This window comes from Ovis aries, chromosome 12 (assembly GCF_016772045.2).
Source record: "Ovis aries strain OAR_USU_Benz2616 breed Rambouillet chromosome 12, ARS-UI_Ramb_v3.0, whole genome shotgun sequence".
Lineage (NCBI taxonomy): Eukaryota > Metazoa > Chordata > Mammalia > Artiodactyla > Bovidae > Ovis > Ovis aries.
Window position 1 is genome coordinate 29,982,316 of NC_056065.1, and position 23,361 is coordinate 30,005,676.

Genomic DNA, 23,361 nt, shown 5'->3' on the forward strand with positions numbered 1-23,361 from the left:
ACAGATTATTTCCATGGCTCCTGCCAGCTTTGTAGTTGTAAAAATTCAGAAACAGCTACTGCTATTACTTTATGTCATACTTAGAAATTGTGTCTACATATTGACATCATTATTTAATAATGCAGTTGTTTTATAAACATGAAAAGCACACTGACATATTCTAGGCCATGTTTCTACTGACTTACCTAGGCCTTAGGTAAACTTAACAACAACCTTAAATACAAGCCCAGGAGGGGAAAAAAAAAAAAAATCAAACAATAGCAACAGTGTTAAACTACTGCTCTTGAGAGACACTTTTTTTCCCATAGAGTCGAGAAGAAATCACCGAAGAGAATATATTTGTAATTTATAAATATTTTTCACAACAATCAAGGAGTATTGACTGTCACTGAAAAGAAGACAAAAACAGCAGGCTCACTAAAAACAAAAAGTCAGAAAACAAAACACTAAACAAAGAAACTGAGATGAACTCTGAACACTGACAACTATCTGTGGGACAGGCAGGCAAGGAGATGAACTTGCATCTGGTCACTTATTTGAGCAAACAGAATACTTACGACTTACTTAAGAACTTATGATAGTTCACTTCTCTGTGATTCTTTATATAATGCAACTAAGTCTACATATTCTTTACAAATCCTATTACCAAACATCTTATTGTACATTAATTCATTCTTTTGGCAAACATGGATCAAATCTGTGCCAGACACAGTGCTGAGCACTCTACCTTGATCTAAGCTGTCGTCTATTTCTTGGAATCTCACTCTTCGCTTGGGTGTTTTCTGCTGCATCTGGGCGGGATGATCTCCTACAGCATCATTCCTCTTCTTCAATATAGAGACCAGTCCTTCAGCAGGAACAACCTGTCAGAAATGACAAGAACCATCTGTTATACCGTGGGAAGAAAACTCAGTGATATTTTACATGTAATGGTAAGAAGGCTAATTCAATTCAACAAGTATTGGAATTCCTATTAGAGTTTTAACCATAGAGGAAAAAAAAAATAACAATTATCAAAATTTTACAGAGTAATACTTTCACTTGTATTTAGGTACTGCCAAATACAGACTTCTAAAACACTGATTTCTTTTCTAAAGCCTTGAATTGAATCCAGGGCCAGGCAGTGTGACACAGCACCGACTGGAAATCAGGCCTCCTTTAAAGCTCCCCTTACCTGTTACGTCATCTATAAAATGATTCCTTTCTGCCCCTCTTTGCTTAATCATGAGTGCTGGGTTTTGCTTTACAACAGAGCCTTTTTTTTTCATTCATCAGCAACTTTTAAGAAATGAATATGTGAGGCTAAAAATATACTTGATACCAACTTTTAACATCAAAGTCAGCGCTGTCCTCAATTTCTCTGAGAAACTACACATTTACTAAATAATGTTACAGTGCTCTAAACACTTTACGAACTTCTCTTCTAGACTATCTCTCAGACCCAGTTTACTAGGCACGTATTACCCTGTAGTATGCATAGTGCGGCAAACTATGGCCAGTAGGCCAAAGGCCCACTGCCTAGCCTTGTAAATATAATTTAATTGGAACACAGCCAGGCTCACTCATCCACATATTGTATATGCCTGCTACGATGGGAAAACTAAATACAGGCCATAATGTCTAAAACATTCAATACCTGGCTCTCCATAGAGTTTGCTATTATCTCTTTAGTCCCCCACCTCTACCCCTTTCTACGCTGTCTTTCTGGTTTTCACTTGGGATACCTCTCCTCTCCCACCACCCTCCTCCCTTTATTTAGGATCAAAGACAAAACAGAAACCCTTGCCATTTTGGAATGAAAAGACTCCGAGGTATAGGGAGAAAGAGAAGAGAATTGGTTCGTAGAGCCAGGCTGGGAAACTAGAGGCCTTACCAAAGGCCCCCTAAGCAGTAGGTTGATTCACACAGGTTGACTTGTGGCTGCCTTCTTGGACAAGCTGTAGGTGATGACATAGTTGGGCACTGTGTGCCTAACATTGTACGTGTCAGTGACTTGCAGGTATCACATCACTGTAAGCTGACCACTTCCTGTAATGTCATTTATCTGATCAATGGTATAAAATACTTAATATGACTTGGAGTTCCAGCCAACCATCTCTGATAATAAATTATTTGGAGTTCCAGCCAACCATCTCTGATACTAAATTATACATAAATATTATAGATTCTATTAGTTCTTTTTATAACTCAAGGCTTTTAGGGTCAAATAACTCAATACTGTCTTCTACTGGGCTTCCCTGAACATGGGTCTATAGAAACCATTATCTCAAAAAAAAAAAAAAAATCAATGTCAGTAACTTATTCTTTTTATAGAAAATATGTATTTCAGATGATGTAGTTCTTTTGAGAAAGCTAAAGTACTTTAGTGACATTAAAATGATAAGTACAAATTATGTGAAGGAATAGTTTTTCAATCTTTCATCAGAAAGCAAAACATTAAAGAGAATCTTCATAAAACAAAGAAAAACTTTACAAGTACTGGGTACTTAAGGGAGAAAAAGAAGTCCTAATAAGTTTCTAAAGGGCCAGACATGGAAAATGGAAATTAACTTTTCATAGATTCATTTACTTTACTATCGATTTTCTCCCTAAAATAGTATTTACCAAAAGCGATGTCACCTATCACAGGTGCTTTCAAGTTGCTTTAACTACTTAGAATAAGCAATTTTATTAAGAATAGCTCTGAAGAAGACCCCCAGAATTGCATCACTATTAACTGTATATCACTGTGATCTGAGTTTTGAATCTGTAAATTCAAGAAACAGACCCAACAGTGAATCTAAAGAACTGCAACTATGAGTAAATGGATGGTGAAAGGCCGAGAGAAACTCTCCAAATCATCTGGAAAGACACAGATGGTGCTTCTAAGACCTAGAAGCTATAGTAGGTGCAGGAGCTGTTAGGCCCCCACTTTAGCTCCTGCCTGGCCTAATTTTGGGGTGTTTGGCTCCAGAAGTCAAGTAGTTACCGGATACAAGCCTTTCCAAGTAGCCCCATCTTATTTACCATGGGTGGCAGTGAACTTTGGCAAATTTTTTAAAGAGGGAAGAAGAAAGAGTATGAGGAATTATAGTTATGTGGGATGAGCCAGCATGCTATCTTGACACCCTCCCCACTCAACCCTTAATTCCTCGCAAAAATCTAACCACAGGCTTTACTTTCTTTTCCTTTTTCTCTCCCACCAAGAACGTATTTCAGCAAGACAGTGTCTGAAGTGAAGGAATGTGCTGTTTTCCGTTATTTCCCTTTAGTCTTGCTCAGGGATCTTCTCCAGGGATCCTTCTTTTTAAATTGCCCTCTGGTCCTACAGACTATAGGGATGGTGGGACTAAGTTTAGGCATAGGAGATGCAAGCCAAAAGGGAAACTCTCAGAAGACAGGTCTTTTCTGTTCTGGGAGGAGTTTTGAATAAAGGTCTTAGAACCTACACCTAGCCTGGAAATTCCTACTTACCATGCTAAGGCAATTGAACAAAAAATTAAAGAAATGGCTTTGGTAGAGTTTAATTTTATGGTAGAAGGGCAAGTTAGTTAAAACAAGATCAAGGTGTTAGTCTTGGGTCTCATTCAAAAGTTTGCCAAGTGTTTCTAAGTTTAGGGGACACAGAAATGTGTCTTATTCAAACTACTTAAAAAAAATTCTATGCTTCTATGCCTTTTAATTTTTTTATCATAATGTTAAGATTAAAAGGTTAAGAAATTTTAAACCTCAAAAAACAAAGCTTTAAAAACTAAATTTAGCTAATTCTCTGGTGATCCAGTGGTTAGGACTCTGTGCTCTCACTGCTGAGGGCCCAGGTTCAACCCCTGGTTGGGAGAACTAAGATCCCACAAGCTACATGGTACAGCAAAAAAAAGAAAAAGAGATAAAATAAAACTAAACTAAATTTAGTTTCCCACTTCAATTACCAAATTCCTTTCCTACTAAAACAAAGTATACCAAGCCTTTACACTGAGAACAAAAAGAATGTCTAAGCTGCAATTAGTGTAATTGTTACTGGTGCTACACTATGAATTAGTGCAGAATTTAAAAAAAATAATGAAATATCCACCTAACCTAGCTCTGCATGGGCTTCCCAAGTGGCATTAGTGGTAAAGAACCAGACTGCCAATGCAGGAGATATAAGAGAAACGAGTTCCATCCCTTTGTAGGGAAGATCCCCTGGAGGAGGGCATGGCAGCCCACTCCAGTATTCTTGCCTGGAGAATCCCATGGACAGAGGAGCCCGGCAGGATACAGTCCATAGGGCTGCACAGAGTTGGACACAACTGAAGCGAGTTAGCATGCACGGTAGCTCTGTATATTTGTAAATAAATAGCTCTCCTGCACATCCCCTCAAATATCAATGATCATCACAAACAGCATTTTAAGAATGAACTGGTTATAAAAACAAGATTATTCTGCAACTCTGCTGGTACAAGAAATCATAATATGACCAGGAAAACAACAGACAGTCCTTGCTATTAAATCTGCCTCCTCAAAGGAGAAAATAGATATTAAATAATATTATTTTATTGACCTAGGCTTTGCTCAACCCAGAACCTTAAGGCTGGCAAATTTTGCTCGGTTTGCAACTAACTTGATAATTAATATTCATAAATCATATTAGTATATTACAAATAGCTTGACCGCCAGCAATCTCACTGTGGAAACACATGTCAAGTTTTCTGCTACTATTCTTCACTGAAAGAAAAAGTCATGGTTCTCTGTTTGGTCCTTTAGATCTGGGTTCCATAATAAGAACTATAATTTAGTGAATCTCTACACTTTCTGTAAAGACATTTACATAATATGTCATACTTAAGTCCTATTTTACAGATGAAGTCAAGCTGAAACAGCTTAAATAACTTGCTTACATTTGTAGCACCAGTTATTGGCAAAGTTGAATACAAACACAAGATTAAACCTCCTGCCATGTTCTTAATGTGAAGAAATCTTATTTTCTATGATTATTAAAATTCTGCTTAGTGTCATTTGTTATATATTACAATTAAAGTGAGATGAACAGAACTTTCAAATAAACCTAGCAAGTTTCTTTTGTCTTTCCAAAGCACTTTATACAACAAATCCTTATAAGTCATCTGAATTAAGAGATACTTACACTAATGGCTAAATCTATCTAGAGACACTGGGGAGGAGATGGTTAGATGAAAGAACATTTGTGTCATTCAATTCATCTGGAAGTAGATTAATGTCATGGCTACTACTACAGCAAATTAACATAACAAGTCACAGCTGGAGCAACAAGAACTGAGGCTAAATGGAGGAAAGTCATCTTCTAGAAAGAACACAATGGTTATCTCCAACCCCACAGTGCTGCATCTTAGAACACTGCAATTCGGAGAGTGCAAAACAAATGATGATGAAGTTCAGTGATACTGAATTGTTCCAAGATTAATTTAAAAAGAAAAAAGTTTTTTAAAATAAAAATGAGTTTTATAATGCACCTAAGTTTCTAAATTAGGCACTATCTGTTGTTTTTGTAATTAGGTTTTATTTGTTTAAAGGGACAATTTAATAAGTATAAAATAGGACAAGAAATGGGTAAGAATGTCAAGATCCCATCCCACTTTTTAATCCCCAGTAAATCATTTTAAATGATTCCAAAGGTAGATTCCAAAACAGAACTCCTGATTCTCTTTCCCTCAAAACTGCTCCATTAGCAAATCTTGTTAGGTCCTCCTTCATAAAAATATATCTTCACCACATCCATTGCTACTGAGTCCTTCACTATTTCTCACCTGAATAATTGCAATAACTGGATTGATCTCCTTTCTTTGGCCTCTGCCTCCACTTTTGTAGTCTCCGTAGAGCAGGCAGGAAACATATAAAATCACATCTTCTGCTCAAAATCCATCTTAAAATGTTACCACCGGTTAAGTTTAATTCCAGTTCCTCACCTTGGTCTACGAGGCCCTCAAGGAACTCGCTCAGCTTGTCTTCTCCACCTGAGCGTCCTACCGTTCTGTTCACTGGGCTCCAGCTTGGCTGGCCTTCCTGCGGGTCCCCTCATTGCCCTCCCCTCCACCCTGGTTAGCCAGAGCCCATTCCTCCACCCTACCCAGCACTCTGGTCTCTCTACACCCCTTCATCCTGCTAAAATTTCTTCAGAGCCATTATCAATATATAAAATGGTACTGTTTATTTTTATGTGACCTTATTATGTGTCTTTCCCTCTAGAGAGTAAGTATCATGAGGGCAGGCTACTTTATACTTACTCAAATAACATAGCCTTTCCCCTTAAAATAATCAAAACCAAATCTATCCTTAAAGCTGATTAATTTTTCTAAGTGAATTAGGTCAAAAAAAGAAAAGAGGAGCAGGGGAAGGCTTATTGCATACAGGTGGCTGTTGGGCTTTGCAGAGAATACAAAAATGCATTCAACAGGATCCTCACCCTTCAGAAGCTTGCAATTTAGTGAAGAGGGCAATATATAAACACGTGTGTGTGTGCCCTTTAATAACAGGACAGGTAGACAGAACTTTGGGAGGAATGATGTTCAGGCCCCTCCCTCATCTGCAAGTCAAAGGAAAAAACATTATGGACTTTGGTGATCAAGAAATAATGGCAGCAGCTAGCATTTATTGAGTACTGCGCATGACAGGCACTGTGCTTGGCACTCTACATGCTAAAAAGGCAGAGCCTAGACCTCGAGGGTGGACAAGAAATAAATGTGTGGGGACAGCGTTTGTCACTCCAGAGCAGACTAAGACTAACACAGAAGGTGAAGACCAGAGGTGACAATATTGGAGTAATACCTGAGAGGCAGCAGGGAGGCCAGGCTGACAACAGTAACAGTTTTAGAACAAAGGAACAGCAGGAGATGGTGCTGGAAAGGTAAAGTGGGCTAGATTACCAAGTGTCTCGAATATCAAGCCATTTACTATACAGCCCTTATCCTGGAGCCAAATGGAGTCATGGGAAAAGACTGACAAGCAAACATTATTTTATAGCAGAGGTTTACACTCACAGTTTATGTGTTAGATCCAGACCCTCAGGTGTGTTTGGTTGCACCTAGAGAATTTCAAAAAGCTATTCAGCTTTCTAGATAAGAAATGGGAACGTTCCTCCATCACCTATAACTGAGTCATTTCATTTACCTGTGTTGCCTGAGTGGCTGGGGGATCCTGTTGAGGCACGACTTTTATACAGTACTAAATATAAGACCATTTGAAGGGGGAGAAAATGATATGAACAATGGGGCAACTTATTAAGTAGCTACTGCAAGAGTTCAGAAAGAGGCAGTAAAGATGTAAATTTAAAGAACGATTTAAATGGAAAAGAAAAGCAGCTGGGTCCAAGAGACATGACAAATAAGAGATGCAGTAAGCAATCAGAAAATTTAGAGGGCAGGATAAAAAAGAAAGGCAAAGATGAGGCCATCTGGCACAGAGAAAGGATAGGTAATCCCTGGATAATCCTCTGGGGCTCATTAGACACTTACATAAATCCTGGGTCAAGCATTTTCCATGCACCCTCTTACGTTATTAGAAGACTATATTTCCTCTATGGTGACGAAGCTGGGCTTACCCTGCTCCCCTTAAAACAGTCATTCAAAAAAACACCATGATTGCTGTTTCTAAGACTCTCCTTTGTCTGAGATCCATGGAAGAGCTAATTATATGATTTCCTAAAATCCTGCTGCTTGATCCCAGCCTCGCATCTTACATTGGTAAGGGAATCCCACAGTGGTTACTTAATGTAACTTAATCCCCGGTCCCACCCAAGAGACAGAGATGACTACTGCACAGAAGTCACTTAGATTAGTTTCTCTGGAGACAAACTCAACACCAGTTCTGGATTGTTACCTTTCTCTCCATCAGAAAGTTCTAGGTTATGTCCTTCCCTATTTTGGTTCCTATGAGACAGGTAGACCTAAAGCTAAGTAATGCTGCCGACATAGACACAGGACAAGGAACACGTGTTGCCCTCTTTCAGATTAAAAGTTTTTTAAAGACCCAAGCAGTAGTAAAGGAGTAAAGAAATTATGACGTTTTTTCTAAAAACAAAAATCGCTTGAATCTGAAGCCTTTAGTTTTCTGAACATATGCCATCTCTGCCAACAGATTACACATACATATGTTAAATGAAGAAAAACGAATGGTTTATTTTCCTATGGCATATCGTGTTGCCAAAATCTGCTCATAAAGGTATCTTTGAATTACATACTATGATTATTTTCAATGTGAATAGATTAATTATTGTAAAAATTTATCCAATATTGATGTGCTACTTATTTAGAAAACAAAACAACTCCCTCTTCTCCACATATGTAGCAGCCTACTATGAGCTGAGTGGACTTTTATTATCAATAGCAGTATGAGGCTAGTTCCTATTGCCTCCTTGAACTTGTATAGCATATTTCCTCCTAAGGTTCTGATGCTAGGAACAGCTAAAGAGTTTGAAGAGACAATAATGCAACCCTCCCAGGTTCCAGAACAAAGCCAGTCAATGATGTATTAGCATTACTAGATTGCTGGGTAAGAGGAGTTTGCATTCTGAGATTAAAATGTCAGGGTATTACGGGTATTGAGAAAAAATTTCATCTTTTTCTAAAAACTAGGATACTCAAATTCAGTAAACGGGTAGCACATGCAGTCAGACAACTGTTAGACAGAGGCTTCACACATGTAGCATCCTTCTCTGAATTTTTAATCACTGCATCTGTAATGTCATGGCACTCAGAAGTTACATAAAAATCACTGAATGAGGGGATAAGTGAGTGAGTCGCTCTAACGTACAGACACTCCACATGTGATGAACTTTTTTCTTAAGAATCTATGAAATGAACATAAATGTTTTTGATGCTTTTTGAAAACAGTAGAGAGGGGTAGAATGGGGAGGGAGGTGGAAGGGATGTTCAAGTGGGAGGGGACATGGGTAAACCTATGGCTGATTTCATGTTGATGTTTGGTAGAAATCAACACAATACTGTTAAAGCAATTATCCTGCCATTAAAAACAAATTTTTTTAAAAGATTAAAAAAAAACAGTAGATATTATACATTTGATGACAATGTGTCAGGTTCTAGGTTCTCTTTTTACATAACAAAGAACAGCAATGCTTCGGATACTAAGCTATTATTTTACTTAGCAAAATTATTCTGGCTTTGAAAACATTTCCCAAACCTAGAAAAGTTTCATTGATACATATTTCTTTATTAATGAATTACTGTACACTAGTTCTCTATGAGATTTTGTATAAATTATCTCATCTTAATGAAATAATGATGAACCTAAGTGTTTAAAAAAAAACAACAAACACTTCCATTGTGCTGGTAATGGTTATCAGGGCCAAGTTCCACAGAAGTCAGAGCTGAGCAATGCAGAAATGGCAAAAGAATGAAAGCAGAGAGAGCTCTGGCAATGAGAGATCATACCATTACAGTCTACCATGAACACAGCGGCAGAAAGTGTGACAGGTGGTAAGGAGATCTGTGAGGGCGGAGTCACTGACAAGAAATGATGAATTTGGGAGAGAAGGCCTCACAAGGAGAGCACAGTTCTGTGGAGGAACACAGGCTATGAGCCTCAGTGGATCCTGAGGGCAGGAAAAATATCCGTGAATATTATTTAGTTATTAAGAAATTATGTTCTGTATCCTCTGCTCACAGAAGTATGGACAGGTGTGGCAGCAGAGAGCCCCTCAAATGCCACGAACTTCATCTGACTCCTCCCTGCGTCTCCGTCACCTGACACATGGCAGACATCCTTACCACAGTTTCATTGAAAGCATGAAATACACAGTGTTTGGATTAAAAAGAAGTTTGTGCTTCAAAGCAAACCCCCTATTACCTGAACATTTCACTTAGCTCAAAACTTCATTCTTAAGGCACTAAGGAAACAGGAAGCACAGTGATTTTCAGTTTCAAAGTTTAAAAACTTCTCCTGACACAGTTAGGCAGATTTTATTAAAGTATAATTTTTAGGATGGAGAAGGAGTATTCAGAAACAGTCCATTTAGCATTATCATAGAAAAGTAAACTAGCTTTGTCAGTCATATGCAGCTTCTGGGGTTTTAAAATCAGTACAATTTAACAGACCAATAGACTTTCAGGAAAGGGGACCATCGGGTATAAAAAGTAATTTCACAGGAAGGACGATTTTAAGATGTACATAGCATAATCTCCATGGAGGAAACCTAGGAAAAGCTGACATTATGAGTTTTAGGAAGGACTATTCCATTTAGTTGTAGTACAGTGGTAATTCAACAGTTAATTCCCCACCATAAATGTCCATTAAGGCAGGGAGACTCAACAGGAGCATCTGTCCTTCTCCACAGTTTATATTTGAAAAAGTAAAACTAGACCATACAACAAGTCAGCTTGATTCAACCTGAAAAGAAGCAGTTAGATGGCAGTAAAGTTCTGGTATTAAACCTAGATTTGAATATGGTTGTGGCCTTGCTTTGATAATTCCCTGGACCAGAAGTCTGATGAAAATAAAGAGAAAGGAGTTCTGGGTCCAGTGTTATACTGTTAGATCTATTTAAAATCTTTTTTTTTCTAGTCTTAAAAATTATGATACAAAAATTATACATACACACACACATATAACATTGCCATTTTAACCATTTTTAGGTGAAATTATATTCATGTTGTACAACTACCACCAATATCTATTTCTAAAAGTTTCATCACCCCAACAGAAACTCTGCACTTATTAAGCACTACTAAACAATTTTAAGGAAAAACTTAAGAAGAAAAGTCAGTTTATGGAGGATTGACTGTCAATGGCAATAAAAAGATCCAGTTAAAATATAAAGAATGACTATTTTATCTATTTTGTGAAGAAAAAAATTTAAAAAAATCATAGCTGATAGACAGTTGACTATAAACTGCAAGAAAGCAAGCTAGTAACATGCCAGTAGTTATCTTAGAAAGCTCTCACAGGGTTTCATTTCCATATGTATTCTGTTGTCTACTTTGGCTTGGCTACATTTCCATCTTGATGGCTTTTTATTTCAGTGGTAATGCAGAATCAGAAAACAACAGATACAAATTAAATTAAAAGCTTACTTGGAAAAAAATATAAGATGAGAGAAGAAGAAAAGTAGTTAGCATCCTAATTCTCAGAGAAATAAACAGAATCAGATGGTAGCTCCATAAGGCTGGTAACAGTATTTGAAGTCAGTATTTGAAGGCTGAGTCAGTATTTGAACTAAGGTTGTCACACATTGCTATTTCTACTAGGCCAGGCTGCCTTTTGGAGGTGCTATAGTTTTGGTATGGTCCCCCCACCCCAGCCTGAACTTTAAAAAATTGTATTTTCAAACAAAGGAGGATGGTCACTTTGATATTCTCTCCTGCCCTCTTTTTTGGTTTTGATTAGCTTAATTACTATTTAGAGAAACTTTAAAACTTTGAATTATTTGTAAAATTTGACTTAGTCAAGGAGTATTTAGTTTGTTCAAACCTAGAGCTGATAAATCCATTCAGTATTTCCAACTCTTACTGTATTTTAAAATGTTTCATTCATTGCTATACTGTTTTAAAGAATTTCAAAATACATTAGTATTCAGAAGAAACAGTAGTATTTTATCTTCTAGATGTATGACAAGAAACATAAGATCTCCTCACAAGCATGTAACTAATCTTGTCTTGTTCGTAATTCCCAGGCCTGCTGAATGAAAATCATAAAAATATGAAAAATGGTGTATATAATATTTACTATACTGGAGGCATGCAATATAATTACCTGAGGAATAAACATCATGATTATACATAGCGAGTCAAAGTTTATGCTAACTCAATTTCCCTGTCCTGGTTGAGGCCAGAGAAAAATTGACAAAAGCAAGGCAATATTTAACATATATGTGCTTTCAAATTTCATCTTATTTTTAAAATTCTATTAAATCTCAAATTTACCTCTGCGATCTCTATCCTTTTTGCAAGATCATCGAGAGAGAGGCAGCTTTCATCAGAAGGCAGGTTCTCCTGTAGGCTATAGGATGCTTCTTCAGGAGAAAGATCTTGAAGGAAATCAGAGTCTTCCTCTTGGTTATCTTCATATGAGAGGGAGTCTTCAGTATCTTTTAAGCATCCTTCTAAAAGGCTGTTCAGATAGTCGTCTGTCTCCTTACTGACTTGTTCTTCCTTATCTCCCTGTTCCTCTGGGGCCATATACACCTCTGGAAGCACTGTACTTAAATCAGACACTGGATTATTTTCACAAAGTACACTCTCAGAGCCCTCTGAGTCAGCCTGCCCCTGTGGTGATTTTCCATCACGCTCTGTGAGATCAGGTTGCTGCAGTTCATTTAATTCATTGTTCTCAAGTTGGTCTGTGGGCAACGCCTCAGAAGCATCCCGGAGTGGCAACCGGAGTTCCTTTCTTTGTGAGTATTTACCCTCAGAAATCAATGCAGGAGGTATATGGTCAGAGCCTGGTGAAATCAATGGCTCTGTCACTGACTGGCTGGAAACCTTAGGGTCCTTAGCAATGCGCTCTGTTTCGGCCAGGTCTTGGCAGGCCTCTGTCTGAGCCAGCTGCAAGCGGCTGTCATCCTCAGGAGCGTTCCCTGAGGAGTGGGGGCTGGACCTGCTCCCTGCCGACTCCGAGGGCTGGGCGTGGAGCTCCTGCGTGGCTTCAGCGCTGCAGAGCGGCTCCTCCGTGTGGCCCTTCCCTGCAGTTACCGGGAGGCTCCGGGGATCTGCCTGCCTGACCATCTCATTACAGCAGGGACTGCTCTCCGGGGTCTCTTCTTTACGTTGGCTTTCTTTTCTTGATTCCATGCCAAGACAAATTTCACTCTCTGAAGATGAAGAAAAACAAGTGGTTTTAAGATTCAACATGGCACTTTGTACAGAAGGGAAGAGAAAGGACATGAATTGATCATGGGACACAGTAATGCTCTGCACCTCTGAAATGGAAATTCTACCTGTTGGATTATAGCATCTTTAAGTAGAAGAAATACTCTAAACATTTAGTAAGTAACCCTTTAGATATAAAAATTAAGAGATTATTAAAAAACATGTTAAGAACAAGAATATATTGCTTAGTCTTCATTATAATTGAAAAAAGTCATTTTTCAAAGGTTTAAAAGACATTCTAAACTTTATTAGCTGCGTCTATTTAAACAAATATTTTAAAGTGTGGGAAAATTATTTTTAGTATGTTTATGAAATATACTGTATCACATTGTAAGAAAAACAATACTGGTTCTGATCTATTAAGACTAATTAAGGAACATGCTGTGCTGTGCTTAGTCACTCAGTCGTGTCTGACTCTCTGTGACCCCATGGACTGCAGCCCACCAGGCTCCTCTCTCCATGGGGATTCTCCAGGTAATAATACTGAAGTGGGTTGCCATGCCCTCCTCCAGGGGATCCTCCCAATCTAGGGACTGAAACCAGGTCTCCCACATTGCAGGCAGATTCTTTACCATCTGAGCCACCAGGGAAGCCCAATAATACCGGAGTGGGTAGCCTATCCCTTCTCTAGGGATACTTCTGACCCAGGAATCAAACCAGGATCTCCTGAATTGCAGGTGGATTCTTTACCAGCTGAGCTTCCAAGGAAGCCCCTAAGGAACATAAATCTGTTCAAATTTATTCAAGCATCCTTAATAATAACATTCTTAATTAATGTATTAGAAAATTACTTGTAACTTCTCAAGGGGAAGTAGTAACAGGCAGTGGTAAAAAGCAAAGCATAAGTCTTGGCACCAGGCAAAAATGGGTTTGGAATTTTGATATTTCTTTCCATTTCTATTTTAAATAAAATCAATTTAAAATACTTCCCTTTGACATTAAACCATTAAAAAGTATCACAAAATATATACTGAATGCATACATAAATTAGTAGATCACAGAGAAGCTTGTTCATGATTCAGCTTTCGGTTGACTGGGCTACGTCACGTTAGTCACTTTCACTTCAGCCAAGTCAAAAAGTCACTGACTGTGATCCTGTGGGCTACAGCCTGCCAGGCTCCTCTGTCCACTGGATTCTCCAGGCAAGAATCCTGGAGTGGGTGGCCACGCCCTTCGCTAGGGGATGTTCCCGACTCAGGGATTGAACCTACGTCTCCTGCATTGGCAGGTGGGTTCCTTACCACTAGTGCACCTGGGAAGCCCTTTCGGTGGATCAAGCATTCCTAACTCCTGGCATGCTGCACTTCATGGGGTTGCAAGGAGTCAGACTTAGCAACTGAACAACTATCACAGAAGTTTTAACTTTTTCTTTTATCATATATTATTTAATTTTAAAATGATGTAAATTAAATAATATAAGGACTTCCCTGGTGGCTCAGACGGCAAAGCGCTTGTCTACAATGCGGGAGACCTGGGTTTTATCCCTGGGTTGGGAAGATTCCCTGGAGAAGGAAATGGCAATCCGCTCCAGGACTATTGTCTGGAAAATCCCATGGACAGAGGAGCCTGGCAGGCTACAGCCCATAAGTTAAAACTTCTGTGATAGTTGTTCAGTTGCTAAGTCCGACTCCTTGCAGCCCCATGAAGTGCATGCAGCATGCCAGGAGTTAGGAATGCTTGATCCACCGAAAGGGCTTCCCAGGTGCACTAGTGGTAAGGAACCCACCTGCCAATGCAGGAGACGTAGGTTCAATCCCTGAGTCGGGAACATCCCCTAGCGAAGGGCGTGGCCACCCACTCCAGGATTCTTGCCTGGAGAATCCAGTGGACAGAAGAGCCTGGCAGGCTGTAGCCCACAGGATCACAGTCAGTGACTTTTTGACTTGGCTGAAGTGAAAGTGACTAACGTGACGTAGCCCAGTCAACCGAAAGCTGAATCATGAACAAGCTTCTCTGTGATCTACTAATTTATGTATGCATTCAGTATATATTTTGTGAAACTTTTTAATGGTTTAAAGTCAAAGGGAAGTATTTTAAATTGATTTTATTTAAAATAGAAATTGAAAGAAATATCAAAATTCCAAACCCATTTTTGCCTGGTACCAAGACTTATACTTTGCTTTTTACCACTGCCTGTTACTACTTCCCCTTGAGAAGTTACAAGTAATTTTCTAATACGTTAATTAAGGATGTTATTATTAAGGATGCTTGGGCCAAAGGTTAAAATCAAGGATGAAATATAGTGATGATTATATTATACCTTGCTTTTCATGTATTGGTACTTCAATATTTAACAATTAGTAATGGTGGCACATACCGTAACAAAGGCAGGACTTAAATGCCATCTTCTGATTTCAGAGAATCAGGGAAAGAAACTGGCAAACTCAGCTCTGTACTGCTTAGTTCGTATTACCTCTCCCAACACCTCAAGTCAAAGTCAGATGAGGAGAGGACAAGGAAAAAGAGGTCTCTTTTGGGGAGAATACAGCATTCTTTCTTTTGTCCCACCCCAAAGAATCACTCGGGGAGATGGTAAAGCTCCATGAGATGGTGAAGGACAGGGAAGCCAGGCATGCTGCAGTCCAAGGGGTAGCAAAGAGTCGGACATGACTGAGCCTTGAAGAACAACAAAGATTCGCTCAAAGTTGAGAAGACTGCAAAAAACCATTTTAATCCCCATTAGGTTGTCACCTTCACCACTGAGCTTGCTGGTCTGCCTCTCTGTTAAGATGGGGGAGGTCAGAGCAAGGAGGGCCCCAGCCAGCTGCAAAGGGATCCAAGCTCTTCTCCCCAAGTTCCCAGTACCCAAAGATTCAGAAGACAGCCTTCCAGACACATCCATAGAATTCAAAGAGTAAAGAGCATAAACACATGGCAGAGAGGCCCTCAAATCAGAGGAACGAGGTATGCTGTCTCAAGCTGAAGGTCAGTTACCTGAAGGACCACGAATGTCCAGGAAAGTGACTTGGAAGTAAGCTCCTCCTCACTTGGTCCTGCTGGAGCCACCAACGTCTCTATAGACTAGATTCAGGCCTATGCACTAATCTAGATAGCTCAAAAGGGAAAAGACCACGCACCCAGCCCTTGCAGACCTGGTGGACAGAGAAGAGCTTTGAATACAATGAGATTTAAGTGTTAAATTTGGAATGTAATAGGACCAAGTCATAAAGAATCAAAGTGAGAGTATTTAATAGCTATAAGTTATTGAAAGGTCAGAGAATCAGCCTGAGATGGCATTCTATTGTAACAGGGAAGAGCAAATTCTGACTTTATGTTGGATCTGTTTCTTTTACTTTAACCTTCGCTTTTTATTGCTTTTGTTATTATAATCACCGTCTACAACTGTAAGCATACACAATGGCCTGCCACAGGGAACCCTGCCCCTCCAACCTGTCTGTTAAACTAGAGTACTTTGTTCAGCTCACAGAGAGACATTCTGACCCTGCTCACCTGTGAAAGGCTGCAGAAAAGAAATTAACATAACCCCTCCACAAGACTGGTTATTTCAGGAGATTTCTGCAAGACTTAGGACCTTTTTACTTTACTTCCTCACCTCCTTCCCCTCTCTGTTCTATAAAAGAACCTAACATCCAGGCTCCCATAAGACGGCTATTTTGAGACATTTATCTGCCATCTTCTTGGTCTGCCAGCTTTTTGAATAAAGTCGTATTCCTTGCCTCCAACACCTCATCTCTGATGTACTGGCTTGTCCTGCAGTAAGCAGAGTGAACTTGGACTCGGTTAACAAGACAACCGGAAAGTGAAGTGGCTGACTGTGGTTACCAGACAAAACACAATCAATTTAAGTAGCTCCTAATGAAGCAAGATAACACGTAAGTGGTGTGCAGTAAAGACTATCATTAGTACAATGTATTATTTATAAAATAATAGCCTGAGAACAGTTGCTTCATTCCAATATTAGGAACAATATTAAATATAAAAAATATAGTAATTTAAGATGTAAAGGGCAAAAATTTCAGACTAGATCAAGACAGTAGCTATAATTTATGTGTGATGCCATATAAATGATATTTTTAATACATATTCAGTCTCCAAATCAAATAAGACATATGCTATTTTATAATTTGTTATATCAAATTATGCTTTTGGAGAAAAGTTTTAAACCTGTCTTTACTGGTAATGCAAAACAGTCTTCCGCCTTAGTCTTCCATCTGTCTGATTCCTGCTCTCTAGGGGCAGCTACTTTTCAATTCCTTTAGCTTTTTCTGCTCATATTTACCCTCCATTTCTAGAGAAGACTTCCATTGTTATCTATTGACTTTTCAGTTTTAGAGACCACCTACTAACTTCCTACTAAGGAAGAGAGTTAGTTCTCATGGTTCTTTAGATTCTCTTTTTCCCCTCTAGCTCCCATTACAATTCAACATAAATCTGGGGCAAATCAATATTTAAAGTTTACAGTACTATGGCTTTGTAAGTATTATTCACAAGATACCCAGACTGTGTATTATGGTACATTTTTCTTTCTCATTTATGCTGTTTTCTTTTGTGTTGATAACTGCCTCATTACTTTGTTAAAAATAATTTTAATCTATGCATCTTTGAACTCTGACAGACGGACAACTATGGCATATGTAACAACAGATAATCTTTCAGTTTTAAAACATATTCTTCTGGAGTCCCTGACCTGGAACTCCTTTCCAGGCTTGCTACACAGGTATTGTCCTGGAATTTCCTTTCCCAGTGATCCTAGGAATTCATTTTGGCTCTATTTTGGAAACCTTGTTTTCTCTGAATCCCAGGTCTTCCTCTTTGTTTATTTTCTCTTATTGTAAGGACACTTCCTAAGAAAACGTACATGGAAGGTAAACTTTTTAAGATTACTCACATCTTAAAGTCTTTACTCCTTCACCACTGATTAGAACTTTGGTTGGGTAAAGTTTTCTAGGTTAGAAATCCTTTTCTCTCACATTTTTGAAGACACTGCTGTATTATGTCTAGTTTCCAATAGGGCTTCCTATTTGGTCGAGAGGGGATATCAAGGTCTAAATGCTTCCTACACAGCTTTTTGAGTTAAATTTAGAGGTCCTCTCTGTGCTTCCATTTCCCAAACCCTCTCAGGCAGAAATCAACCTTCTCCCTGTAGACACTTAGTTTTCGGCTCTCCCTGGTATGTTAAGTTGGGCCTCCCAGGTGGCTCAGTGGTAAAGAATCCATTTCCAATGCAGGAGATGCAGGTTCTATCTCTGGGTGGGGAAGATCCCCTGAAGAAGGTAATGGCAACCCACTCCGGTATTCTTGCCTGGAGAATCTCATGGGCAGAGGAGCCTGGTGGGCTACAAACCATGGAGTTGCAAAGACACAGCTGAGTGACTGAGCATGCACGGTATGTGAAGCCAGCTGTCACCCATCCATCTGCTTTCCAGCTTCCAACATTTTCTGGATGTCATATCTGCTGCTGGTTCCTTGCCAATTCTGTCCTTCTGGCTTTCTGCCTTTAAGGATCCCTTTGTGACATTTCAGTAGTATTTTTTTTAAAAAGTAGAAGTAAATGGTCAATCTACTATGTTTAACCAAAAATATATTTTGAATTTTCTACAAGCAGGTATCATAGTATAAACTTATTGCTAATGTTTCTGTTAATACTAACATGAATTTCCATTAACTTGCTTTCTTGAGCCCAAAGATCTAGTAAGGTAAGTCTACTAATCCCTATTGCATTGACTTAAGACACACTAAAAAAAAAAATTCTACTCTGATGAAACAACAATGGAATAACAGTTGAATGTATGACATACTTAATAATACCAAATTAAAAAGGTAGTTCTCAAATGACAAGTCAGACTTCATCTAAGCTCTAACATGTGCTCTACGAACGCACATGCCTTTGAGTTATTCTCGCAACTCTCATTCTGCCATGAATTCTCTTTAGGGAACAATTCCCTATGTTATTTATGGATGAGACTAAAGCATTCATGAATTAACATGTTTCTTATACCTTCTCAATATCTCACTAATTATCATGTAAAAACATTTGAGTGATATATCAGGCTTGAAAAAGAAATTTTCAATGTTAATATTTATTTTGGCAGGTTGATGAAAAAATGTGCCTTCATTAAGTTTGAAATATTGATAATAGTGTAAATTAGTGCATCTTCTACAGAGATCAATGCAAAACTAAAAATGTACACACTTGGTCCTCAGAGAAAAACAAGTTAAAAACCACAATGACACTCATATCTACCAAAATGACTTAAAAAAAAAGACTGACAATATTAAATGTCAGCAAGGATTTGGAGCAATTGAAATTTTCATATATTTGCTGGCAGGGTATAAAATGGGACAACAGCATTGTAGAACTTTTTTTGACAGTTTCTTACCAAGTTAAACATGTACCTTCCATATGACCCTGATTCTACTTTCAGTTCTTTACCCAAGAGAAATGAAAACACATATCTACAAAAACAACAACAAAAAAACAACTTCCTATCAGTTTTATTCATGATATCTCCAACTTGGAAATTACTCAAATGTCTATCAACAATTATGTGGATAAACGAATTGTGTAAAGTTAAAAATGGAATACTACTCAGCAACAAAAAATAATGTATTAATGGTACATTTAGTCATAAGGGTAACTCTCAAAAGAAAGTATGCTGAGAAATTATATTTCTATTACATTCGGAAACAGGGAAAACCTATTGATAATAACAGGAAGCACTGGGTTGCCTGGGACTGGAGGTGGGAAGGACTGAGTATAAGAAGATTTGGAGAAAGATTTGCGAGTGATAAAAATGATCCATATTCTGACTACGGTAGGAGTTACATGACTGTACACAACTGCCAAAACTCATCAAATTGTGCACTTAAAATGGGAACATTTTATTGCATAGAAATTGTACTTCAATAAAGTTGATTAAAAAGTGGGAAGGGAATGATAAATGGAGAACTCAGGATAATGACTACCTTGGGGCAGGGGAGTAAAGCAGGTGATGGGATAGAAAGAAACACAAAGGTAGTTTTAACAGGAGGACTGATAATAATCTAATCCCTCTGTTGGGAATAAGGTTCACAGGTCTTCATTTTTTTAATACATTGTTATAAATGTATATATGTAACATGTTTTCACATATAAATATAACTTAATAAAAATGAATTAAAATATAATAAAAATACATGGGCTTCAGGGCCAGAAAACAGGGTTTTAACTTTGTGTTCTAATTAGTTCTGTTTGGAAAAGTCACTTACCTCCCCTGAGTTTCTTAAAATGACTTAGCCTACCTTAAATCCGTTGTTAAGAGGAAAAGATGAAATAATATACATAAAAGTACACTGAAAATATAAAGTAATATGTAAATAACTTGGGGACTTTAATCATGGTAGATTTATCAGGAAAGCAGCAATGCATAACACATAGAGAAGATTAATGGAATACCAGCCATAGCGGGTGGTGATAACATGGGAGGAGGTACTAGAGGAAGGGTAATGAGAGCAGTCGGCACGTAGGTTTCTTACCTTGTGCCAGGCACTGTTCTAAACCTTAATGAAATTACTAATTTAATCCTCATAAAAATCCTATGAGGTAAAAATAACCCACATTTGGAGCTGAGCAAAGGGAGGGACAGAAAAAAGTTAAGCAACTTGTCTATGGTCACACAAACTTTTTCTTCTGGCCACACCATGTGGCATGCAGGATCTCAGCTCCTCAACCAGAGATTAAACCTGTGCCCCTACATTGGGAGTGTGGAGTCTTAACCACTGGATTGCCAGGGAAGTCTCTTAAGGTCACACAAATTTAAGTGGTGGAGAGAGGATTCAAACCAGACAAGTTTGATACCAGCAACAACCATACACAGACAAAAGCAAGTTACTTATTATATAAGGAGCTTAAGACCAAGACATATATAAAGAAAGAAAAGCAAAACTCTACACTGTAGAACATGTAAGATATTAGAAACAAGGAATACAGGGTAAAACAAAGAGAATATATTAAATACAAATCATTTAGAGTAATATTTTCATATTTCTATTTTTTTCATATTCTTTCTAACATTTCTCTGTATTTATTCATAGAATAACCTGTCTGAGTAGACTATGAGAGATTTGACATTTTTCTTTAAAAGATACTATTTTATCAGACTTGGCAAGATTTCTTTCTCTAGAATTTAGTTCACATCTTTCCCATAAAATGGTTACTAATGAAATGTCTGCACTGTGGAATTTGATAATCCACACAACTTCCTTAGCAGAAGTATGCTGCAATTCAGATAGAAACCAGAAGACACAGGTTCTAGTTGTGAGTCAAAGCACCAAGTAAGTGGCTTATGTGCAGTGTCTCAGTTTACCTGTCTGTGCCACGCATCCTGCGGCAGAGGCTAAGCTGGAAGTAGTGCTGAGCTATTGCTGGGCAGTGTCAGACTCAAACTTAGAATAGCCTTCTTCCCAATGTGCACAACACAGAGACGTATTCACACCCAAACTAGGTGACTACTTTGTGATGTTTTCCCGTAAGATCTTTATGAAGCTCATTATATTCTGGTTTCCAGCATAACAATGACCAGAAAAGAGAGATAGGAAGAACAGAACATAGTAGGATTGACCTAAGGCAACCCAAATTTGCCACATAAGAGAAGAGGGGATAAAGTAAAGATCTGAGGGGAAAAACTTAAAAGAGAAAAAGGCAAGTGAAATTCAGGGGATCATCATCATCATCTTATCTCTTCAGGCAACTCAGTTAAGACACATGATGCTGCCTGTTTAACATCAGGGTTTTCAGACCCAGGAATATAAAGTAGTACTAAAATCATATACATGGAAAAATAAATGCCCTAAAACACATTTTAAAAAATCTATCTTTAGTTTCTCAAGTTTTTGTAATGAACATACATTATTACTATAAGAAAACAAATTTCTAAAACTCTTAACTTTTGACATAAGACACAGTGGTATAAAACATAACTATAAATGCTTTAGAAATATATATATACAAATTAAAGTATACCATGTTAGCTAACAAAAAAAGGAAGAGAATTACTAAGATAAGCTATTAAGATACAGAACTTATCTTGATAATATCTACATTTACAGAAAAAAATTTCTGGTAAAGTTTGTAAAAATAATTGTTGGTTTTTATACAGAAAAGAATACCTGAATGCACTAAAACCAGTCCGCTTTCACAGCTTATTTGCACTCTTGTCATATTCTCTTAGATACATATAACCACCTACTGAAAACATGGAACAATTTTATGTTTTCATAAGAATTTAGATTTTATACTTTCTACTACTAGATATCTAAAAATAGGATTATATGATGTTAAAAGAAACCCTTGCTTTGCTATTTGTCTAGGAGCAGTATGCACAAAAAAGCTCCTTCACAGCAACTCAGATGTAATACTTGTAAAATATTATATGAGGCAGGCATTTTTAACGTCTACTTCTAATTTAAAAACATACCCAGCTCTTTGGCTGCAGCTCCTCTTTCCTTTGGATCTTCAGATACTATTAACTGCGTAAAGCATTTCCTTCCCAGGGACTTCTGGACAGCTGCTATCTAAAAAGTTTTTCAAAAAGAAAGAAAGAAAAAAAAAAAACTTTGGGGAAAACTGTTGCATTAAGTTAGAAAGCTGAAAACAATTTGAGGAAGGTTTATTTTCTAAACCAGTCCATACAACAAAACATGACACTCTACGTTTTTCCTGTAAACATTTTCAAAGAAAATCTCTTACCTTATCTTTGGATAAAAGAGGACTGTAGGAAAAAAGAGAGAGGGGGGAAAAAAAGAATTAAAAAAAATATTATAGCAGCAAAATGCTTCCAAACAAATGTCACTGAAATGGCTGTAAAAAAAAAAAGAAAAAAAATACAGCTTCTCTGGATTCTAATATTAGCACAGAACATTTCCACTGCTGAAACATTACCACTGGTTCACACAGTTCAAAGTGCAACTATATCATGTGTTAATCTTCTTAGATGACCAATAACTAATGAAAAACCTCCAAAGAAGCTATAAATACTGAGATTCAGTGGGGGAAAAAATGTCAACCTTTTGCTAATAATGTATTTCAAGAGTATTTTACACATATTAAAATTTCAGTTTATGTCATTATCGTCTAAAGTTGATTATGGCAGAAGATATTTTATTCACATTTTCCACAGAAAAGGATAAAAATAGACGTAATCTGTAAATATATTTTAGGGAACACTCAAGATAAAAGAATGCATACATTCACCAAAAAGCATACACAATAATGTTCACAGCCATTTTATTCATAATATTAAAAAACTGGAAACAATCCAAATGTCTACTAACAATATAATGGATAAATAAATTGCTGCACAGTCATATAATGAATCCACACAGGAGTAAAGCAGAGCAAATTACCACTGCAGGTAACAACATGTAACACAGATGTAATCATGCGCAAAAAAGCTAGACACAAAAATCTAGTCCGTGTGATTACATTTATGTAAAACTACAGGACAGGCAAATACAGTGTTACAGAACTCAGATAGCAGTTACTACCTGAGGGGGATGGGTGCTGGCTTTGTACACAAATTAGGGAGCTTTCTGAGGGGCTGGACTGCTT

General features: G+C 37.8%; 1 protein-coding gene across 7 annotated transcripts in view; it reads right to left on the reverse strand.

Annotated features, from left to right (window-relative positions):
- The window catches only part of CNST (consortin, connexin sorting protein), an 88,790-nt gene that overhangs the window by 3,781 nt on the left and 61,648 nt on the right, over positions 1 to 23,361 (reverse strand). For all 7 annotated transcript variants that reach the window (XM_015099185.4, XM_060396385.1, XM_060396387.1 and 4 more), the window contains 4 exons: positions 22,501 to 22,522; positions 22,229 to 22,325; positions 11,868 to 12,754; positions 728 to 863 (listed from right to left, as the gene is read on the reverse strand). In XM_015099185.4, the coding sequence (XP_014954671.2) occupies positions 728 to 863; positions 11,868 to 12,754; positions 22,229 to 22,325; positions 22,501 to 22,522 (1,142 nt within the window). The remainder of the gene's footprint in view (positions 1 to 727; positions 864 to 11,867; positions 12,755 to 22,228; positions 22,326 to 22,500; positions 22,523 to 23,361) is intronic.